Genomic DNA, 20,545 nt, shown 5'->3' with positions numbered 1-20,545 from the left:
ACACAGGTGAGCAGTGCTCCCGGATCCTCATCAATACACACTCCATCTACACAGGTGAGTGGAGTGCTCCCGGATCTTCATCAATACACACTCCGTCTACACAGGTGAGGAGTGCTCCCGGATCTTCATCAATACACACTCCGTCTACACAGGTGAGCAGTGCTCCCGGATCTTCATCAATACACACTCCGTCTACACAGGTGAGCAGTGCTCCCGGATCCTCATCAATACACACTCCGTCTACACAGGTGAGCAGTGCTCCCGGATCTTCATCAATACACACTCCGTCTACACAGGTAAGCAGTGCTCCCGGATCCTCATCAATATACACGCTATCTACACAAGTAAGTAGAGTGCTCCCAGATCCTCATTAATATACATGCTATCTATACAGGTGAGCAGAGTGCTCTTGAATCCTTATCAATACATGCACCATCTACACAGGTTAGCGGAGTGCTCCTCATCAATACACACAATGTCTAAGTATGTGAACATAGTGCTCCCAGGCTCTTACCTACAAACACAATATGTATATGTGTGCGCAGAGTACTTCCTAGATTATTCACAACACAATGACTACTTGCATGTGCAGAATGTTCCTCAGATCCACGGCATCTTCAAGCCTCTATGTAAACTATGTGGATTAGCATTCCATTTCATAATGGCTGCCATGCAGAGTAGAACTTGCATGCAAGTCTGATCATCTAGGGAGCAGGCAATATCATTCTGGCTATATTAATAAATATTATTTATTTTATTTTATTATTATTTTTGAAACAGGTTTCACTGTGTAGCCTTGGGTATCCTGGAACTTGCTCTATAGACCAGGCTGGCCTTGAACTCAGAGATCCACCTGCCTCTGCCTCCCACTGGGATTAAAGGTATGTACCACCATGCCTGGCTACCAATGAATACTTTTGAAAAGGATGCAAAGGTCACACAGCATAGAAAACAGCACTTCAAGGCTCTCAGAGAGCAGTGGCATTTAGTACAGTCCCCCTGCCTAGTTTCAAAGCTTCTTCACCACAGAGGACACCCTGTACCATGTAAGTCAGTGCCTTCCATTCCTCCTTCCTTCAGCCACCGGCAACCCCCAATCATCTCAGTTTCCACTGAGTCCATTATTAGGGGAAGTTCATATAAAATATGGGCTCTTACTATGTGGTAACTAACTATGAATGGAAACGGGTTTGGGGCTGTGGGCGGGAGTTGAGATTTCGCTGGCTTACGACTGATAAGGGGAAAAAGCAGACTTTAACAGCAGAAGGACACACTGGGAAGAAAGGACAGTCCTTTATACTGAAAACCCAAATACAGCACCCTTGTTCTTCCTTTGGATAGTCACATGCTCTGTCACCAAGCTGCATAGGGGTTGGGACGTGAGAGAGTCTGTGAGCACAAGTCACTGTGCTCATCTCCAGGAAATGAATGGATTTCATCTTGAAAGAATCACATCATCCTGATGGGCAAGACTGACAAGAAGCAAATGTACGTCAGGATAACAGGAAAGGATGACAGCGTTGAAGAGGACAGAGGACCTGTGGGTCAGGTTATGTCACTTGGCCCCAAGTAGATGTGACACTTGAGGTTTGTGGCTGGCCTCTGGCCTACAGGGGCAGGATAGTCTTCGCAGTTGAGAATTCAGGCAGCAGTCCCTCCCCCACTAGCCTTTTACACCAGTGCTCATCAGGAGGGTGTGTGAAGCCACAGGGTGACACAATTTGCTTCCTAAATGGTTAGTTTCCCACGTAGCTGAACAGTCAAAGCTTTTACCCTGAATTGTAACTACTCAGTCCAGTGAGGTTTTCACAATAAATCCTTTAGGTTTCAGACACATAAACACATGGGAGGTGGGCTTCCCCTCAGACTCAGAGGTGTTCCTGGGGAGTATGAACAGCGGTATCTTCATACTGATTTGATCTGGTGAGGTCATAGCATACATATGAGAAACAGGTAGGGTGTGCTGACAAGCAGACCCTAAGATCTACCTGGAGATGCAAGGGACCCAAAGTATCAAATCCCTTGGAGAGAAGACTGCAAGGACAATGGGACCCGGTAGTCACAAGCAAGCGTGAAGGCCACCCTTCGTCTTCCTGTAAATAAGAACCAGCTCAACACTGATCAAAATGTCTAAATGCAGGAGGAAACCTCTGAGGTACAAGCAACATAAGGAAGCAGCCGTTGTACAGATTAGAACCACTCTACTGCCAAACAGCGAAGAGACCCACAGAACTGGGAAATACCCTGCAAAGCCTATGTCAAGGCAGCATGTGCAGAGTCACACTGACCGTGGCCACACCCTTCGGGCCATTCTCCACTGTCACCAGTGCTGGGCTCCTCCCCTTTGTTCTTCTAGCTTCCCATTTACTGACCGCCCTTCTGAGGCCTCCTCTCTTCAGCACCAGGAAGCCCAAAGCCACAAGCGCCAACCAACTTCCTCCCTTAATCCCCCTCCTGCCCCAGAAATTGCAGGTGCCAGTTTCCTGAAGAGGCTGAGGGTCGAGCTTTTTCTGCAGAGCTGCTTTTAGCCACCTTACCACTTACCATGAAAAAAGCCAACAGGCCTACCAAGCACATGCAGCAAGATGGCTCATTCAATTAAATGAACACAGAAACAAAAGGTCAGCTAAGCTAGAGGGGCAGAGCGTGAGGCACGCCTCACCAGGGGCTGACCTGAACATGCCACCTGCGCACTGTTGCCTCGGCAAAGGAGCACAAGCTGGCCAGGCGGGGCAAAAAGCTGAGAGGGCCTGCCCGCCCAGAAGGACTAGGAAAGCCAGCTTCTGGGCAAGTCTCTATCAATTCTGCGTTCTGGCTAGTTGACTGGGTAAAAAGCCACTGCATCTGCCTCAAAGACCAGGACAGCAATGCCCTGGTGAATCAACAGTCAGCCCACACCCTCACTCAGTGCCCTTACTCTCCTGTTTTCTGAATACTTGGTGCTTCAGATGCACATGCACGCCTTCCAGCTCTACTTTCCTACTGCAGGTATCACTTTCAGTTTCTTCTGAGTGTGTATTTCATCACAGCCATAGTGAACGCACCGGTAGCCTGGCGTCCCTTGTGTGAGGACACAGTGGCATCAGGGCATCACTGCTCTTCATCCTGCCTCCCTTGGACGGGCCCCTGCTGCTCCTCCAAGAGCCCTGGGAGGAATGCTTCTTTGCTATTCAACACAAACCACTTCCTGGTGTGAACACCCTCTCATATCTCCCTTTGCTCTGGTGCCACCAATTAGCTTTGCTAGGTGTCAGCTGAGCAGGAACCCTCCCCCCGCCCCCCAGCCTCTGGAAGCACACACACTGGCAGCACCTGTAACATGACCAAGTCCAGCACCAAGCAGGTGACCAAGTGCCATGTCAGTGATTTCTAAACTTGCCTAGCTTAGTGAAGGACACCAAACTTCACCTGGCCATGGCAGGAAGTCAAGATCAGTTCTGCTGTGCTTCTGTGAATAAAGCTTCCTTCCGTTTTAAGTGAGCTAGTTTCTGTGTGAAGTTCAAACTCACTTGGCAGAGTGAAGGCTGCATGGCTGCCATGCTGCCCACAGTGCACACAGAGTGAGAGAGCAGGGCAGCAGGGAAGGAGATGGGCAGGAGCACAGGTCCGCGGGGCATTTACTGCATGCTAATTTCTCTTTGCAGTACATATGAAACATGACTAACTCTTCTTCAACACATGGGTAAGCTAAGCCAGAAACTGCTTCCAGATGAAGGCGCCTCTGATCTACAAGAGCTCCACGCTTAGCACCAGCACAGAGAAGAGAGCGACCACAGTGCCAGCCTCCCAGAATCACACTGAAACTTCTCTGCAGGACTAATGTCAGGTTCAGCACTGAAATACTCCGGCAGCTATGCTCTACCATCCAGCTAGACAGCGGCTCTCTCAGGGTAACCCAAGTTGGAGGCAGGTCACCATGAGCACCAGGGCCATGGAGAGAGGCTACAGCCAGACACTGGATACAGCTACACCGCTGGGGGCCCTGTTGAGCTAATCTCACCCATAACCACAGTCCCTTGGGAAGAGCCTTACCTTCGTGCCCCAGGATCTGCATCTTGTGTTTTTCTCGATGACACCATCAGATTGACTAGCCTGTTTCGGTACCCTGCACGCTACACCACTGTAAACACAGCAGGCACCTCTGCAGAGATCTCTGTGATAAAGAAACCTGCGAGAGCAGCTTCCCATGCTTGTCTGGAGTGTGTGAGCCCACAACTGTGAGTCAGAAGCCCATGGCCTCTGTCGCCAACTGCTCCAGGACCTCAGGCAAGCTGGCCGGCTCTCTGCTCTCAATTCCACAACTGTAAAAATGGGGCTAATAACACCTGTTTACTACATCGCAGGAAAGAGGGCGACTGCTAATGAATACTTACAAGGCGCTTTGAAGATGAAAAAGGTTCCTAGGTGCTAATGACAGCAGTTAGGGTCACTCGACTCTCACTAAGATCCACAGACAGCACACCCACTGCTCCCAGGAAAACTGCTCTTCAAAACTTTTTGCTTAAGCAAGATGATGAACCCTGGAGAAGGTGAAGGCTGGTGATGCCTGGCACACTGGGTAATAGGAGGAAGCCAGCACTGATGGCTCTGCTTGCGGGGCTGATGGGCAAATATTTACCCAGGCAGCCTGTCTAGTTACTATGGATGCCACAGTTAAGGCTATTAACTTGGCTGATAAGTCCCTGCTTCTTGCCAAAGAATTCTTTATTGAAAATGATCTCCTTGAAGTTACCATTTAATTTTTTTTTTTTTAACATTTAAATGAGAAGCTCAGTGTCAGAAATTACTTCGTGGGTCCAAGTTTAGCCCAAGATTCATGTGTAGGCTCTTCTCTTTGTGAAAAGTCTCAAGGAAGCCACAGGCCGGTGCCCACAGGCTGCACTAAGCCAGGCAGGAGGGCTCTTGTCAGCTAATGTTCACATGTACACAAGCACACATGTTGCACCACTTATTTTTCACTTAGGAAGACAGGGCAGTCTGTGTTCATTTAGGTGAGTATGACAAAAATAAAATGCAGGGCTGCAGAAATGGCTCAGTGGTTAAGGCACCGCCTGCTCTTCTAGAGGTCCTGAGTTCAACTCCCAGCAACCACATGGTGGCTCACAACCATCTATAATGTTATCTGATGCCCTCTTCTGCAGATAAAGTACTCATATGCAATAAATAAATCTTTTTAAAAAATGAAATGCAAAACTTCATGATTAATGTTTCTCTCTCTCTCTCATTTTTCAAGACAGGGTTTCTTCTCTGTGTAGCCTTGGCTGTTGTCCTGGACTCACTTTGTAGACCAGGCTGCCCCTGAGTGCTGGGATTACAGGCGTGCGCCACCGTGTCCAGCCATAATTAAATAATTTAAAGTTCACATTTAAATATGTATAAACTTAAAAGTGAAGAAATGTCAAATTTCCTCTCATATTAATTTATCATTTATATTAATTTCCTATTAATACCATGCTTATATAAGTAGGTCACACCCCACCCTAAAGTTTACCTGCCCCAGAAAACTTCAATTCCAGTATGTTACAGCCTCAGCTACATCTAGGAAATATGTCAGAATAAGTAGAGTTGGAGTTGAGCCCTCAGCAGGCTGAGCTACATAGCTTCAACTTAGAGGCTAATCTCAAGGAATAGAGGTTTCACTTATGCATGAAAAAGGAGGAAAGGCAGCTAAAAACCGTATCAGAATATAGTTTTTGCGTTAGCTTGTTGTCTCTTCTGCAGCACTGGGGACCGAACCTAAAGACTCACACATGCTAGGCCAGCACCCCAACACTGAGTTCTGTATCCATTAATAAAAACGCTGTGTGAGTGCATACATGTGCACGTGTGAGTGTGTGTGGAGGGGTGTACACATGTGTGTAGTGGAAAGAAGACAGAGGATACTGGTGTCCTGCTCCACACTCTGTATCTTCCTCCTTTTAGACAGCGTCTCACCGACCCTGAAATCCAGCTTGTAACAGGACAGCCCCAGCAATCTTCTTCTCTCCTGGCCTCCGCCCGCCCCACAGCATGAGGGTGACAGCCATGTGCACATGGGTACCCCAGCTCTTACACGAGCGCTGGATCTGAACTCAAGTCTGTAGGACGGACAGGTACAAATATTCTTACCTACTGAGCTCTCTGTCCAGAGTCCCAAACACCCCTTTTTGCACAGTGCCATTTGTGATTTTATTGTGAAGGAAACACATTTGAGGCAGATGTAGTGGCCCTTGCTTCTAACCCTGCATCTGGAGGCTGCTGCTGAAGCGCGCTGTATTGGAGGGCAGAGGGGACTACACAGTGAGGCTCTGACCCAAGAATGCCCAGCACAAACAAAACATTTATCTGAACGTACGAGACCCTGAAGAAAGCGCTCCCTCCTGGCTGGCATCTCCAGCACGACAGAAGGACTCTGCTGAGTCTCACTGGCTTCTCATCGTCAAGGGTGTAATTCGGGAAGTTCGAAGTCCCTTTCTTTCATCTCCCATGAGAATAAGGAATCTGATCAAATGCATTTCTAAACAGAACATGGTTGCAGACTCAGGAAGGGAGAGACTTAAGCCAGACCCTGTAAATGACAGGCAGCCCCTGTGTCTCCATCTGACAGCTCTGAATCCTGGTCAGTGTCATCTGAGAAGCCAGGAAAGGCTGTGTTTGGTGAGCAGGGTCACTCAGTGAGTGTGACCTAACTTTTTTTTTTTTTTGAGACAGGGTTTCTCTGTGTTAGCCCTGGCTGTCCTGTACTCGCCTTGTACACCAGGCTGGCCTCGAACTCACAGCTGCCTCTGCCTCCCAAGTGTGGGGATTAAAGGCATGGGTCACCACGCCCCGCCAGACCTAACATTTTAAAGTTAAAGTAAGATGCCCTTCAAATGATCAGGGATGGTCTCAAGAGTAAAATGTCTACTGAAGCTCAGGTCTGAAGAACTAAGAACTGGAAGGCTGGATCTCCAGGCTGTAGTGAGGGAGACAGGGCTCCATCCAGAAGCCAGACCAGGAGGGGCCGCTCTGCCTTGTCATGTCTGACACCTGCAAAACCTCTGCAGGGCATGAAGCAGGCTGTCTCCTGGGACAACCCTGGCCAGGTGGCAGATGCCACACACTTGCCTCCTCCCCCAAATGTTTATTTAGTCAAAAATTTTTAAACCAAATTTATAGAAAGGCATGGGATACTGAACCCAGTGTTTATGCTCTGTATGCATAAATAGTGGAAGGTGGGATTATGAAATGTGACAATATCTCTGAGCATCATCTATTAAAAACTTGCAAAAAAAATCTGTTTTTCAAATTCCTTTCATCTTATTTTTTCCCTTTAATAACTGAAGAAATAAAAATGACTAGAAACTTTCTGTGAATAAGCACACATTTACATTATTTGTGTGGATAGTAATGCCAGTGCACACAGCAAACTCCCAACAAGTGGCGAGCATTTGTCATGTAAATGGAGACAACGCAGAAGATATGGGTAAGGTCAGGTGGTTTTAGTTCTGATTAAGAAAAATGCGAGAAGCCGGCAGTGGTGGCACATGCCTGTAATCCCAGGGTGTGGGAGGCCGAGGACAGCTTGGTCTATAGAGTGAGTTCCAGGACTGGCCAGGGATACACAGAGAAACCATGTCTGCCGGGGGGGGGGGGGGGGGGGGGGGGGGAGTAAGAAAATGGCTGTATTCATATATGGATCAAATGAAAAGGATTTCAGCTTTTAAAAAAAGATAAAAGGAAACTAACCAAAGTGTGTGGGAGTTAGTGAGCCCTGGATGGCCTGTGAGCCCTCTTCCACGATTATGGGATTAACTGCCCAATTTACTGGCATTTTCTGTTTGGATTGTTGTATGGATCTGAGTTCGAAAACATGGCACACAGGCTCCGGGAAGCACAGGGTTAGGCTCACTGCCAGTCCAGGCTAGAGGTTTCCTGGGGGAAGGTTTTCTGATGTTTGTGGTGTTGGGATCCGCTTACTCAGTTATGGTGTCAGCTTCTATATGGGACCAAAAAGAGCATTGACTAGGTAGGTCATGTCCAGATACAGGCTACAGAGGAGAATTTGTAAAGTGTCACCCTCTCCCTCATATAGTTATTAATAGGCCTATATCATGTCAGACCACACCTTTACTAAAATAAACTTATTTTTTAAAATGAGGGGAAACGGCATCACGCCACACTTCTGTGTGTGTGTTTGACAGCAGACTTAACAGAAGGCAGGCAGGTCTGCATGGCTGCTTCTGTATTCAACTTCCTGTGGTAAGTTGTTTTGGTTGAGGGGGTAGGGGAAACTCTCACACACCAGAGGCCAACTGAAACACACTTAGTTGGAAAGGTGGCTACTTTGGGAGCCTAGCAATTCTAATGGTCTCTGATCCTATCCTAAAATTCAAGAGGTTATTTTACTGCTGCTGCTGTTTGATTGCCTCAGTCTCTATACCTGGCCAATAAGTGCAACCTTCTTAAATAATGGCTGCAGTGTGGAATCGGAGGCCACAGTGAGTTTTCAGCTACACAAAACCCCACTGGTGTACAGTGCAGTCAATGGCCCCACCGCCAACATGCTTTGTGCTGTTGTTACTTGCTGGCTGGTTCCTAAAAGCACATTGGTGCACTGGTACACAGACTTCCCACCGTACATGAACGATATCACCAATCCCAGCAGGAGAGACCTCCCTGGGAGCTGACATATTTATGATGGCAAACACAAATTTTCCAAAATCTATACTTGGTTTGAAAGCTGAAATTTTACCAGAGGCAAAAAATAGTGTCATGCCTGTTTCCTTTGAGCTGCTGGGCTCACTTCTCGGCTATCTGAGGAAACGTGCCAAATGTTCATGTCATAAACAGCGTGGCTTTTGTTATTTCAAGCAAAAATGATAGTTCTGGGAAAGTGGCTGGAGCACTAAGCCTGCGACGCAATTCACCCAGAGCAGGCGAAACCTCCGCAGAGCCAAAGCACCCAGCATGCTGAACGCCTTTACGTGAGCTTGGCATTTCCTCACAGACTTGAGCAGGTATGTGTCAGAGGTGGGATTGTCTACAGCTAATAGTTCCATGCTTCATCAAGCTCACCAGGCGTGTGCATGGTGGCCACTAGCTGGACACTGCTACCTTGTTCTGTGAATGTAGCTGTTTATCCAACACTGTCTCAACATCAAGGCCAATGTCCCCCCATTGGTCTTATGATGACAGCATTTAGACTCTCTGAAAGGGGCACCCACACCTTGAAGGTAGCTCTGCAACTCTGGGGTCCATGGTGCGTGCATGGGTTTCTCTGTAGACAACAGCCGTCACAGTCACTGGGTTCTGAGTAGGACTCTCAAGTGTGTTTGGCCTATACAGAGCTGGAAACCTCGTATTTGTAGCTGTGTGGGAACAGAAATCAGCTACGACCGACAGCTTCTCCCACCTCTTCTCTGAAGTCTACCTACAGTAAAGGGCCAGCAACGTTGCAAGGGTTAGGACTGTTCCCTAGAATGGAACATTATAGTTCACAGGGTTTTACAGGTTAAAACACCACAACTTAGAAACAGTGCTTATGAATAACACAACCAGCAGACAAAAAATTCAGCATAGGATAAAAGCTGTCATATGGGAGCTGGGTGTGGTGGCGCACGCCTTTAATCTCAGCACTTGGGAGGCAGAGGCAGGCGGATCGCTGTGAGTTCGAGGCCAGCCTGGTCTACAAAGTGAGTCCAGCACAGCCAAGGCTACACAGAGGAACCCTGTCTCGAAAAACCAAAAAAACCAAAAAAACAACAACAAAAAAGCTGTCATATGGGAATGATAAAAAGATGGTGGAACCCTAGCAGGTGTTAACATATCAAGCTCCACTAAAATACCATGATATTAAAAATTAAAACAGTAATACTTAATTAAGGTTACAACTGAGATCTCACTTAGTTCAAATACTACCTAATTTCATAGGCAAAAGATGAGAATATTGAAGGGAAAACAGATAAGTACTTTCTAATTACACAAAACAGCATTAGCTAGTAGCATGTGCTAGTAGTCCCAGGTACTGGGGAGACTGAACTAGGAGGGCTTCTTGAGCCCAGGAGTTTCAGACTAGTCTGGGCAACATGGTAATCCCATCTCAAATAAAAGGGAAAAAAATCAATAACAACCACAGAGAGATCCATCCCTATGAGCACTGACAAGACTCCTGAAGTCATAGCTAAACATCAGACAGCGACGCTTACATCCAGAATCCAAGTGGGAAATGACACTATGTATGTCACGGTCAGCACCACTAACTTCCAAACTCAGTGTCTTACGACCATTAAACGGTTAAAAATATAAGTTTGAGTTCTTAGTTTGTACTTGACAGAACTAAAAAAGTTGGATCAGGGGTTAGCACATGTTTCACAAAGGCCATGGAGGTGGCACCTGGGATCCCCCAGCAGACAACTGTATCTGCCTCACGGGGCACTCAAGGTGCGGCTTCATGGGGACACCATGGCAAGAGATAAAAGGCGTGGGAAGTGGGGAACATACAGACCTCACTCAACTTCAAGGAGAGCAAACAGACAGGTGCCCCAGCTCTAAGTGCAGGTAGCTTCGGGGCTCCGGAAAGTACCACAGGTGCCCTACAAAAGGGGTCACCATGGTCACCGCTGGCACTTGGGTCTTAAACGGTTGCAGGCACCATTTTAAGCTATTGACACGCATTTACTTGCTTACTCCTTGAAAACACTGAAGAGGCAAATCAGATTATTATCCCTATTTCAAGGCACAGAGAAGGTCTCACGTGCATGATATAACCAAGGTTTTGGATTTACTTGTGTGTGGCACCAGACCCCACCCTTACCCTGAAGCTCAGGGGAAGCCCTGGCTGTACCTCCTCATGGCCTTTAAAGGCAGCTGGTTACTATATAAGGCCAATAAGAATGCTGCCAATATCAAATCAAGCACAGGCCTCAAACTAGCACATGGGGAGCACTTCAGGCACCGCGAGTCAGCACCAGGCAGTAAAGGGGCCGACCGACAGCTGCTGAGCACTCAGGGAGCAGTTCTGTGCTGTGACAGGTCCCACACACCGTCGAAAGCACGGCTTTTCTAACATCATCCAAACATGGAAACTGAAAGCCGATGTAGGCGTGTCTGTCCCTAGACCCCACTCTCCCTGTGTTAGTGGGCTACTTTGGACTCTCCCTGTGTTAGTGGGCTACTTTGGACTCTCTCTGTGTTAGTGGGCTACTTTGGACTCGCTGGCACCTTCACTATTTGAGTAAGTTGCTGAGATCCTGACACTTCACTGATAAATACTTCAGTCTGCATTCCCTGGAGGGAAGTTACAAAATCCCATCTGTACTGCCCCTAGAGAACCGAGCAGGACTGCACAGCACCAGGGTCCTGCAGCACACACAGTGTTCCCCCACTGCCCCAATCCAGTCAGAGTTCACCTACAGGCTTATGTCACAATGCAGCCCCATGCTGGTCTTGAACTTAGAAGCATCTCAGGCTAGTCTTGAACTTTGACCCTTGTGCTTCAGTCTAGCAGTGCCAGAATTACAGGTGTGCACCACCCAACACAGCTTGACTTTTGTAGTTGTTTCTAATAACATTTCCAAGACATTTCTGTGCGTATGTGTACATTCGTCAGCGGGCAGAAGCCCTCTCAGGACTCACTCTCCGCTGCCAGCGTGCAGGCCCCTGACACGAACGCAGATCGTCAGGCTTGGCGTCCTCCCCTCTGAGCCCCTTGGTTTTGTAATTTTCCAAACAAGAAGCTGATCTACATTTACTCACTGCATTTAACCATTACACTTTAGCCTGTATTCTTAAACCAGAAGGATTTTTTGGCTTATGAATAAAATAAAGTCAGCTGGTTCTCCCTTTTTACCTGTGAATCCCAGAAAATGAACTTGAATTATCAGGCATGGTGGCAAGCTCCTTACCTGCTCAGCCATCTTTTGAGCCTGTCTGCTTTTCGTTTTGCTTTGTTTTGTTTTGAGGCACGTTCTCTCTGTGTAGCGCTGGTGTCATGGACTCACTTTGTAGACCAGGCTGGCCTCAAACTCACAGTGATCCAGCTGCCTCTGCCTCCCTGAGTACTTGGAGCCTGTCTGGTTTTTAGACGTACAATCTAGCCCTAAATAGCCCAGCCTAACCATATTAAATTGACTATGTAGTTCAGACTGGCCTTGATATTACAACTACTCTCCCTACCTTAACATCCCAAGTGCTAGGAGTGCAGGTATGTCGCATCACCTATGGCCTAAGAAAAAGCTTTTGGGGGGGCTGGAGAGACAGATCTGCTGTTAAGAACACTCTGCCCTTGCAGAGGACTAGAACTTGGATCCAAGCATTGGTGTCTAGTGGCTCACATACCTATAAATCCAGCTCCAGGAGATCTGACGCCCTCTTGTGGCCTCCTTGGGCTCCTGCACTCGCATATACACATACCCACACAGAAACATGCACACATATACATAATTTTTAAAAAAATCTTCCTTTTAAATACCTTTGAGAAAAGTATGCTAGTGAAATAAACTACCCCATTAACTCCTCTTCCTCTTTTTATTTTTTCAAGAGAAGGTCTCTCTGTGTAGTCCTGGCTAACCTGGACTCAGAGATCTGCCTGCCTCTGCTTTCCAAATGCTGGAATTAAATGCATGGGTTACCACTGACTAGCTTCTATTATAATTTCCTAGTTAGTGCTAGATGCCAGGAGAGACAGCGGGCTCTAGTGACCACAGGACACTAGTGATTTTGTGGAAATAATAAACAACACCTGGCGGCCTGGTGATATTTTTCACACACCAAGAGTGAGTGGTAGGCCCGCAGAAAGCCTTACTTCCTCAGGTAAGACTGCTGCTCCCAGACTTCATAAGACAGTGCTGTGTCAGCTAACAGTGAGACTCGAGGGCTGCACGAGTGCTCTCCTCACCTTGCAATTCTGTGACAGGAGCTGTGCTGAGCTCTGACCGTCTTAGACTCACTGCATTCCAGTGGTCCTGCAGAGGGTGCTCCCTTTCTCTCCAGGAAAAAAAAAAAAAAAAAAAAAAAAAAAGAACAAGAATAAGAAGAATACTGTCTTTCAGCACTGAAGGACTCAAAAGGAAAGGTGGGACAGGTGGATGTGGCCTTGGTCCTGAAACTAACATGTGCAGCCAATGCTACTTTTGCCTCTGGGACACACACCTGAGGCAGTGGCCACATACTAGGCCCTCAGGCTGGGTGACCCTGAGGTTGAGACACACCAGAATCCACACTCACCAGCAGGCAGGAGCACTGAGAGCAAGTGAGTGAGTGCTCCTTGGGCCTGCAGAGTACTGTACTGTAGGGCAAACACAAAATAACCATGTAGGTTGAGGAAGCAAAGCTGGCGCACTCCAGCCGTGGCTCCAACTTGCCACCGATTCTCTTCCTAGGTCCAAACACCGCACCACCCCTCCCAGGCCACCGTACCAGGTTCTCACATAGCCCCGGCTGTTCTCGAGTTCACTGTGTAGCCCTGGACTTCTGCTACTCCTGTCTCCACTCTACAGTGCTGACAACCACAACACGGGTGCCAGGGACTGAACCCTAGGCCTTGTGGATGCCAGGCAACCGCTCCTCCAACTGAGCAAATTCCCATTTTTTCCCCTTTCATCCTTCTACAAGATTAACATATCTCAATGGGGAAAAAAATCAGGAAATGGTTTTATTGTAAGGCAAACCCCACATGGGTAGCCTTCTCTCTAGGTCTAAGGGCAGAGCTAATTAGTGCAGAGGTGTGCAGTCTTCACAAACACCCCCTCCCAGGAGGCCGTCTGTTATTCTGGTTACCCTCCACAAACAACTTCCCATGTGGCACCAGCACAGGGAGGCTGCACAGGTCATTCCTACACTCTGCCCAGAGCTGTGGCCACACAAAGGGTAGGTGACAGACCACTCAAGAAGTCAACTCCAGGCAACCAGAGAAGGAATCCTTACTTTACTCTTTGCAGAGTCTCACCCGGGCAGCTTGCCTTCCTTGTTGGGAGAATGTGGGCAACAGTGGCTCCTGTTCTCACTGGTGCTCACAACACATGTCTCAGCTGTGTCCTGATGCAGTCGCCCACCCACACTGCGCAGTCACTGTGAGCACATCATCTGATTGTTGTGCTGGGAGACGGAGGTGACCAGTCAACTTTTCCACTTGCTTCCTGCATGTTTTTTTCTAAGTTCTTATTGCAGAGTGAACAGTAACCAACCCATGCCCTAGCAAGTACTTGGGAGAGAGCATGGTTCCCTTCATTAGGTCCCCACTTCACAGGAGAAAGAGGCTACCATAAAAAGACCCATCCGATCCCCATGTCCAGGAGGTTTACTGGCCTCTTCATTTACCTATGTGGATGCTTTTGCCCAGGACCAAAAATATTTACAGTGTGGACTCCACTTGAAAAAGTGCCAATTCCAGACTAGACCTTTGCTGCCCAACTTGACAACTCTAGCTGACACTTATCTAAAATAAAGAATTTGGTTTATCAGCTGTACATTTTCAGTGCTTGATGGTCTTTGTGGCCACAGGTTAGCATAGTGGACATCACAGAGTGTAATCCCATCCCGGTGTACTGTTCTCTTGGGTAGTGAGGCAAGGGCAGGATCTAAGTCACAGAGCTAAATTTACAGCCATCCACCCTCCCTTGAAAGCAGTCAGGGCGGCACCAGGCCAGACTATCTCCCTTTCACATTTGAACTTTTAGGATGGAGAATTTGGCACATTAATCACTATCAGTATCATTGCTAGCTACCAAACTAACCACAACTGGAAATCAGGTAGGCAGTCGTGTTCGCTAGTTTTCTTGACTGATTGCCCACTCCAGTGCAGCTCCCCCAGACAAGGCAGGCCACTGCATCCTATGTTCTGGGCTAGGATCAGCCTGCTGCGTGGTATTGACAAACACAAGGTATAAAATGAGTGAGCCATGAACTCTGGGCATACAACTATCATGCAGAAAGGGGCCTACTGAACTAAATGGATGACAAGCCACTGGGGGGAAACAGTGGTCCTCTTACAAGATAGTCTGCCAACCGCCACAACTTCTTTTAAAGTGATTTTTAAAGACTGCAAACAAAACAAAACAGCTTTCTAGATTTGGACACTAGTGCTGCCACTTAAGGGCTGTGTGATCTTGGGCAAGTATATTCCCTTTTGAGTAAAAAGATACCAGTGCTTTAAGGGGAAGAGGGAGGAGGCACAGGCCCAGCCCTCTCCTGCCCTTCGTTCTGCACCTCAAGTCCCTATGCTCCCAAGGCTCCCTGCCCACAGGTGTTTCCTCGGGCCCTCTTCCCTCTTCCAGCAGGGCTCCCTTGGAGAAGGGGCTGTTAGTCATTTTAAATGACCTTCAGCACTTGGGTCACACCACTGCTAGTGGGATGCTTAAGACAATGAATGATACATGTCTGCTTTAAGGAGTCTTTATGAGGAAACCAAGTGTTCTTTGAGATGTAAAATTAGGAGCTATTTCAGCTGTTTGCATTCCAAGCTGATTTTGGGTTGCTACAGGTTACCCTTTCTCTTTTCTGTTTATTTTTTGGAGACAGGTTTTCTCTGTGTAGCTTTGGCTGTACTGGACTTGCTTTGTAGACCAGGCTGGCCTCGAACTCCCAGAGATTCACTTGGGTGCACCACTGCACCCGGCTCAGGTTACCCTTTCTGAAAACCTCAAGTCCCTTTCAGGACCAAGCACTTCACTACTTTCCTCAACAATTAGACACTGAGGAACTAAGAGGGATACTCCATAACAGGCACAGTAAACTTTGGAACAGAAAACAGGGTCCCTAAATTAATGACTCTAATTATAAAATATGAAACCAAATGATTCTATTTCAGAACAAAATCATAATTTAAAGAAGAACTAGAATACCAGGTGTCTAATAAGATCCAGAGGCTCACAAAGCAAGATTAGTTGGGGCTGGAGAGGTGGCTCAGCGTTAGAGCACTTGTTGCTGTTGGAGAGGACCTGGCCTCAGTTCCTAGCACCTGCATGGTGGCTCAGAGCCATCCACAATGCCAGTCCTGGAGAATCTGATGCCTTCTTCTGACTTCTGTGGGCACCAGGCACACAAGCGGTACACAGACACATGCAGGCAAAAATACATACACATAAAAGAAAACTTTTTAAAAAAATTTTTTTAAATGCTACCTATAAGGGACCTTAAATGTACTAATGCAGGCCAGTTACTGCTAATGAGCCAATGGTCAGAATTCACATACAAATAGCTGCCTGGGTCCCGTTGCTAAGCACCTGCAGTTCCCTGTAACCACCCTTTGCTTCTTCCTGGCTGTCTTACTTTAGCCACCAAGGAAACCAGTTTCCACAGCATCTCAAGGTGGGGGGTAGAGGGGAGAAAAAGCTGCACATTTGCTTCCAGCAGGCTGGGCACTCCTGTGACCTATATATGAAGGGAAAACTTGTTGCCCTTTTAAATCTTAACAAAGCCTTTGTAAATGCAAAGTATCTCCTAAAACTGCACTGAAGCTGAGAGCTAACCTTTAACAATCGGAACCCCAGCAGATCTCAGTATTTCAAAGAGGAGGCGATTTCCCTTCAGACTGCACAGCTAGAGTACACATCTTCCAAAAGGAAGTTCTCTTCGATCCCTTCTACACACTCTCCGCCTGCAACTCATCCTTAATTCAGAGCTGTGTCCGCAGCCAAACCCTTGTAGTATTAAACAACCCCGACACCAAGGTAACACAAACTCTGGGAGAGGACAACTTGGCCAGGGCCGCCGGCCCGCCTCTCCTTCCTTCCCCCACCCAAGACCTTCCCCGGGCAGTGACTTCACATCCTCTGACATCAGCACAGCCTCGAGAGGGGGATGGGAGAGCAGGCAGAAAGCAGAAAAACCAGCTTTGAACTCTGCGTGCAAGGCCTCCTGAGCCTCGGGCCTTGTAAGTAATGTGTAAAATGCCCACCGATCGGCACTGACACCCCAGCCTGACTGTGTGCAGTCCCGCCAACGTGGAGGGGATTCGCTGGTTAGGCTTCCTGCTTTTCCTATCCAAAGCACAATAGCCATTTATTAACTACCCACGGAAGGTTCCGGTCAGCAGAATACACAATAACTCACCTCGAATGTGGAGAAGGGCCACGGGCTGGAAAGGCCCGTTGGAGCTGGCCGCATCCACCACCATCCCGCTGCCCACCTTATTACATGTCAACATCTAGGCTCCAGCGGGAAGGGCGCTGTACTCCTTAAGGCAAGAAACCAGCCTCCATTTTAGTTTAAAAAAAAAAAAAGACAAACTGAAGCTCTCTGCAGCTGGAGGGAACTGGCTGCTTCGTGATGTCAGTGGGCATGGAGCTCGCTGATTGGCCAGAAGCTGCAACTTAAAATGACACTGGAAAAAAAAAGCCTGCAAAGGGAAAGAGCCTTCTGTCTGGCTGTCAGTGTGTGCACTACAAGCCTGGGCATTTCCGGCTTTCTGCAGCATTCGCCTCTCACTAACTTTTAGGTAAGAATCCCAGCTCTCAGGGGATAGCACCAGGGGCCACAACGCCCCAGACAGTGGACAAACGGCTCTGAGAGCAACCAGAAGACAGAAGCTCACACACGCTCATTCTCTATGATTCTACGGGTTCCCACACTGGTTCCCCCAGTTCAGGGGCACCTCATACCCACCTGTACTGTACCTTCTACCTCCCAGCTCTTAGTTTATTCATTTAATAGTTTTTTGTTTTTTGTTTTTTTTTTTTTTAACACTAGGTTAGGGTTGAACCTAGGGCCTGGTGCTAGGCAAACCCTCTGCCACTAGTTCTACCTCCAGTCCGAGTACTTATTTGAGGAGCATTCTGGTAGCATTTTGGCAACCCAGCTTTAAAAAAGAAAATGGCTATTTAATTACTACAAGACTCCAATACATCAGTGCTCAGACTCCTCACTACCAACAGGACAACCAAGTGATTTATAATCAGGACACAGGTTTCTTTCTGAGACCTAGTTTTCACCCTCAACCCCAGAAAAATGAGGGTTAAAAGCTATGGAAAAACTGTGTGTGGCGGCACAGGCCTTTCATTCCAGCACTAAGGGAGGCAGAGGCAGGCAGATCTCTGTGAGTTCGAGAAGCCAGCCTGGTCTATAGAGCGAGTCTAGGACAGGAAACCCTGTCTGAAAAAAAGAAAAACCAAAACCAAACAAACAAACCTCTATTGAAGTCCATAGCCAGGAGGTACTACAAATGAATGTATGTATACTCTATGGCTATGAAAAATTTTAAAGGCACAGAATAGGGTAGGCATTATTTTACATTTAATTATCTACCTATCTATCCATCTATCTACCTACCTATCTATCTAGTTAGTGTGTGTGTGTGTACATGTCTACCACTCATATGAAGGTCAGAGGAAGGACAACCTGCCAGGAAAACAGTTCTTCCCTCCACCATGCGGGTCCCAGGGATCAAACCTGCGTCTTCAGATTGGGTGGCAAGTGCCTTTACCCACTCAACTGTCTGGTCCGCTCTTTTTTTATATTTTAAAAATGTTATGTTAGACTCGTTAAGTCTTGCTTTTTAAAAATTAAATATTAAGTTGTTTTACCATTCATTTGTTATACTACTATTCTTATCTTTTGTTTTGTTTTGACTATTCATGTCTTTTTAAAAAATGTACAAAAACTACTCTCCGAAGAAAAACCATTTGGAATTGGAGCACCGTTAGATGTTGGCGAAAGGATTTTCCTATGAAAAGAAATGTTGTTGCTAGGTCCAAAGGAAAGCAACTATGAGGAATATCTCTGGCAGAACTGAAAATGTCTTCACTTCATAGAAAAAAAATCTAAAATTATGCTGTGCCATTTTGTTTATTTTGTTACAAGACAAATAAAGCCCTTGAACTCCTAAATACACGTGACACGCTAGTCAGTTATTTCTATGGGTCTAATGAGATATGCTGCAGTGAATGAACAAACCCCTACAACCATTCAGGGTGATTATCTGAGCCTCCCTCACCAGTAAGGATGCAGACATTACCGCCTCAGGAGCTGAGTAGGGAAAATGTCTATTCCTATCTCATCCTCAATCCTTCTGTGCCAAAGATGCTCAGCAGAAAACAATGGCAGTGATGATCTCGCAGGGCTGGGGATGGACCTGGGGCCTCAGGTAGCCAGGCAAGCGATCCGCCACGGAGTCAGTTACACCTCAGCCCTAACATACTATCTCTTAGCAGTCCCCCGGATGGTATTCTCCATACTTGCATACACAGGAGCTGCCTGTGCTCTGACAGAAAGGCGATGTGAATGAGATGCTGTCTGCCCACGTTGTCCAGGAGTTTCTCAACTGGCCTCATCCCTACCACCTCCCCACCCCCACTTTGTCTGACAGGAGTGGATATCCTCCTGCCCCAAGCAGGCAGTGCTGGACCAGGCAGTCTGAGGGCAAGGCTCACTTGCCTCAACATCATTTCCTCACTCAAGGAGTGATGTCAGATGGACTCAGACATAAACAGCTAAAGGGCCCACAGGAGCTAAGTAAGAGTCCAGGCAAACAGTTCTTGTCCTCTGCCTGCCAATAACTTACTACTTCCTATGAGGTGAGATGGGGGATGCATGTACCCCATGGCTGTGCTGATGAGCTGGAATACAGAAACACAGGGAGCTTTATATAACATAGGCAGGCTTAAAGGCAAAGGAAGGAAAGATACTTTTTGATGTATTTTTCCTAATGATCTTAGATCAAAGGGTTTCAAGCTTTATTAGTGATTTCTCCCATACTCTTGGAAACCTTATGCATATAAAGAAGCTCTTTAAAGAATTCTAAGACTATAATCTGGAAGTCACTAATGATAAAACATTCTGCAGCTAGACATAAGGGGCACTGTACTGTCAGTCATCAGCTGGGGCAGGAGGAGTTCAGGACACACTAGACTACACAGCAAGACTCTATAAAAAGAGAAAAAGAACCTCCCCAAACTCCTGAACCTCTAAAAACGTAAACAAACAAGAGAAGAGGAGGAAGAGGAAGAGGAGGAAGAAGAGCAACCAACCTAACAGACAGAAGATGCGCTCATGAGCTGGAGGCGCTGGTAACTAAAGGTACTTGAGTCAGTGTTCGATTCAATGACTTCCGTTCTTTTCCACTCAAAACCCAGGTGGGCCTCTTTATTTTTCAAGGTAAATGACAGAATGAGGACTATTCTGAAGAGAGAGCTCATGCCACCAACCATAAAGCCAACAGATTAATGAGAGTATGACCGGGCATATATCAGAGGCAGATCAAGGGACAGGAGCAGCGACCCAAAACCAACAATCGCACTCTGCCAACGAAGAATAAACCACGCTAGTGGAACGGAGAGAATCATACAAACAGCTGGCTCTTTAGAAGCTTGGAGACAGCAACCAACTGAAACACAGCAAAGTCAACTCAAGTATTTTCCTCACACCAAAATAAATCTGGGACGAGCTAGACAAGCAAACACAAAACAAGTCACAATGACTCCAACCCCACACGTTCAGAGAGGAGAAAGAAGTATCACCCCTACAGCCAGAAAAGAAGAGAAGCACCAATGGGCGGACATGGCTCAAGTCTCAAGCCAGTTGCTTTGTATGTTTCACGACAGTTTTTGTGTTTCTTTTCTTTCTTTCTTTTTTTTTTTTTTTTTTGAGACAA

General features: G+C 47.1%; 1 protein-coding gene across 10 annotated transcripts in view; it reads right to left on the bottom strand.

Moving 5' to 3' along the window:
- The window catches only part of Ppp2r5c (protein phosphatase 2 regulatory subunit B'gamma), a 141,777-nt gene that overhangs the window by 84,030 nt on the left and 37,202 nt on the right, over positions 1-20,545 (bottom strand). Inside the window, exon 1 of one of the 10 annotated variants that reach the window (XM_051151543.1) lies at positions 17,011-17,222. The exons of 6 other annotated variants lie outside the window; for them this stretch is intronic. In XM_051151543.1, coding sequence (XP_051007500.1) covers positions 17,011-17,104 — 94 coding nt within the window. In that variant the 5' untranslated portion in view covers positions 17,105-17,222. Of the gene's footprint in view, positions 1-17,010; positions 17,223-20,545 lie in introns of those variants that run through there. 3 more of the 10 variants (XM_051151530.1, XM_051151511.1, XM_051151536.1) reach the window with 3 other exon arrangements.

Source organism: Acomys russatus, chromosome 1 (genome assembly GCF_903995435.1).
Source record: "Acomys russatus chromosome 1, mAcoRus1.1, whole genome shotgun sequence".
Classification (NCBI taxonomy): Eukaryota; Metazoa; Chordata; class Mammalia; order Rodentia; family Muridae; genus Acomys; species Acomys russatus.
This window is presented reverse-complemented; position numbering and strand designations above follow the sequence as displayed.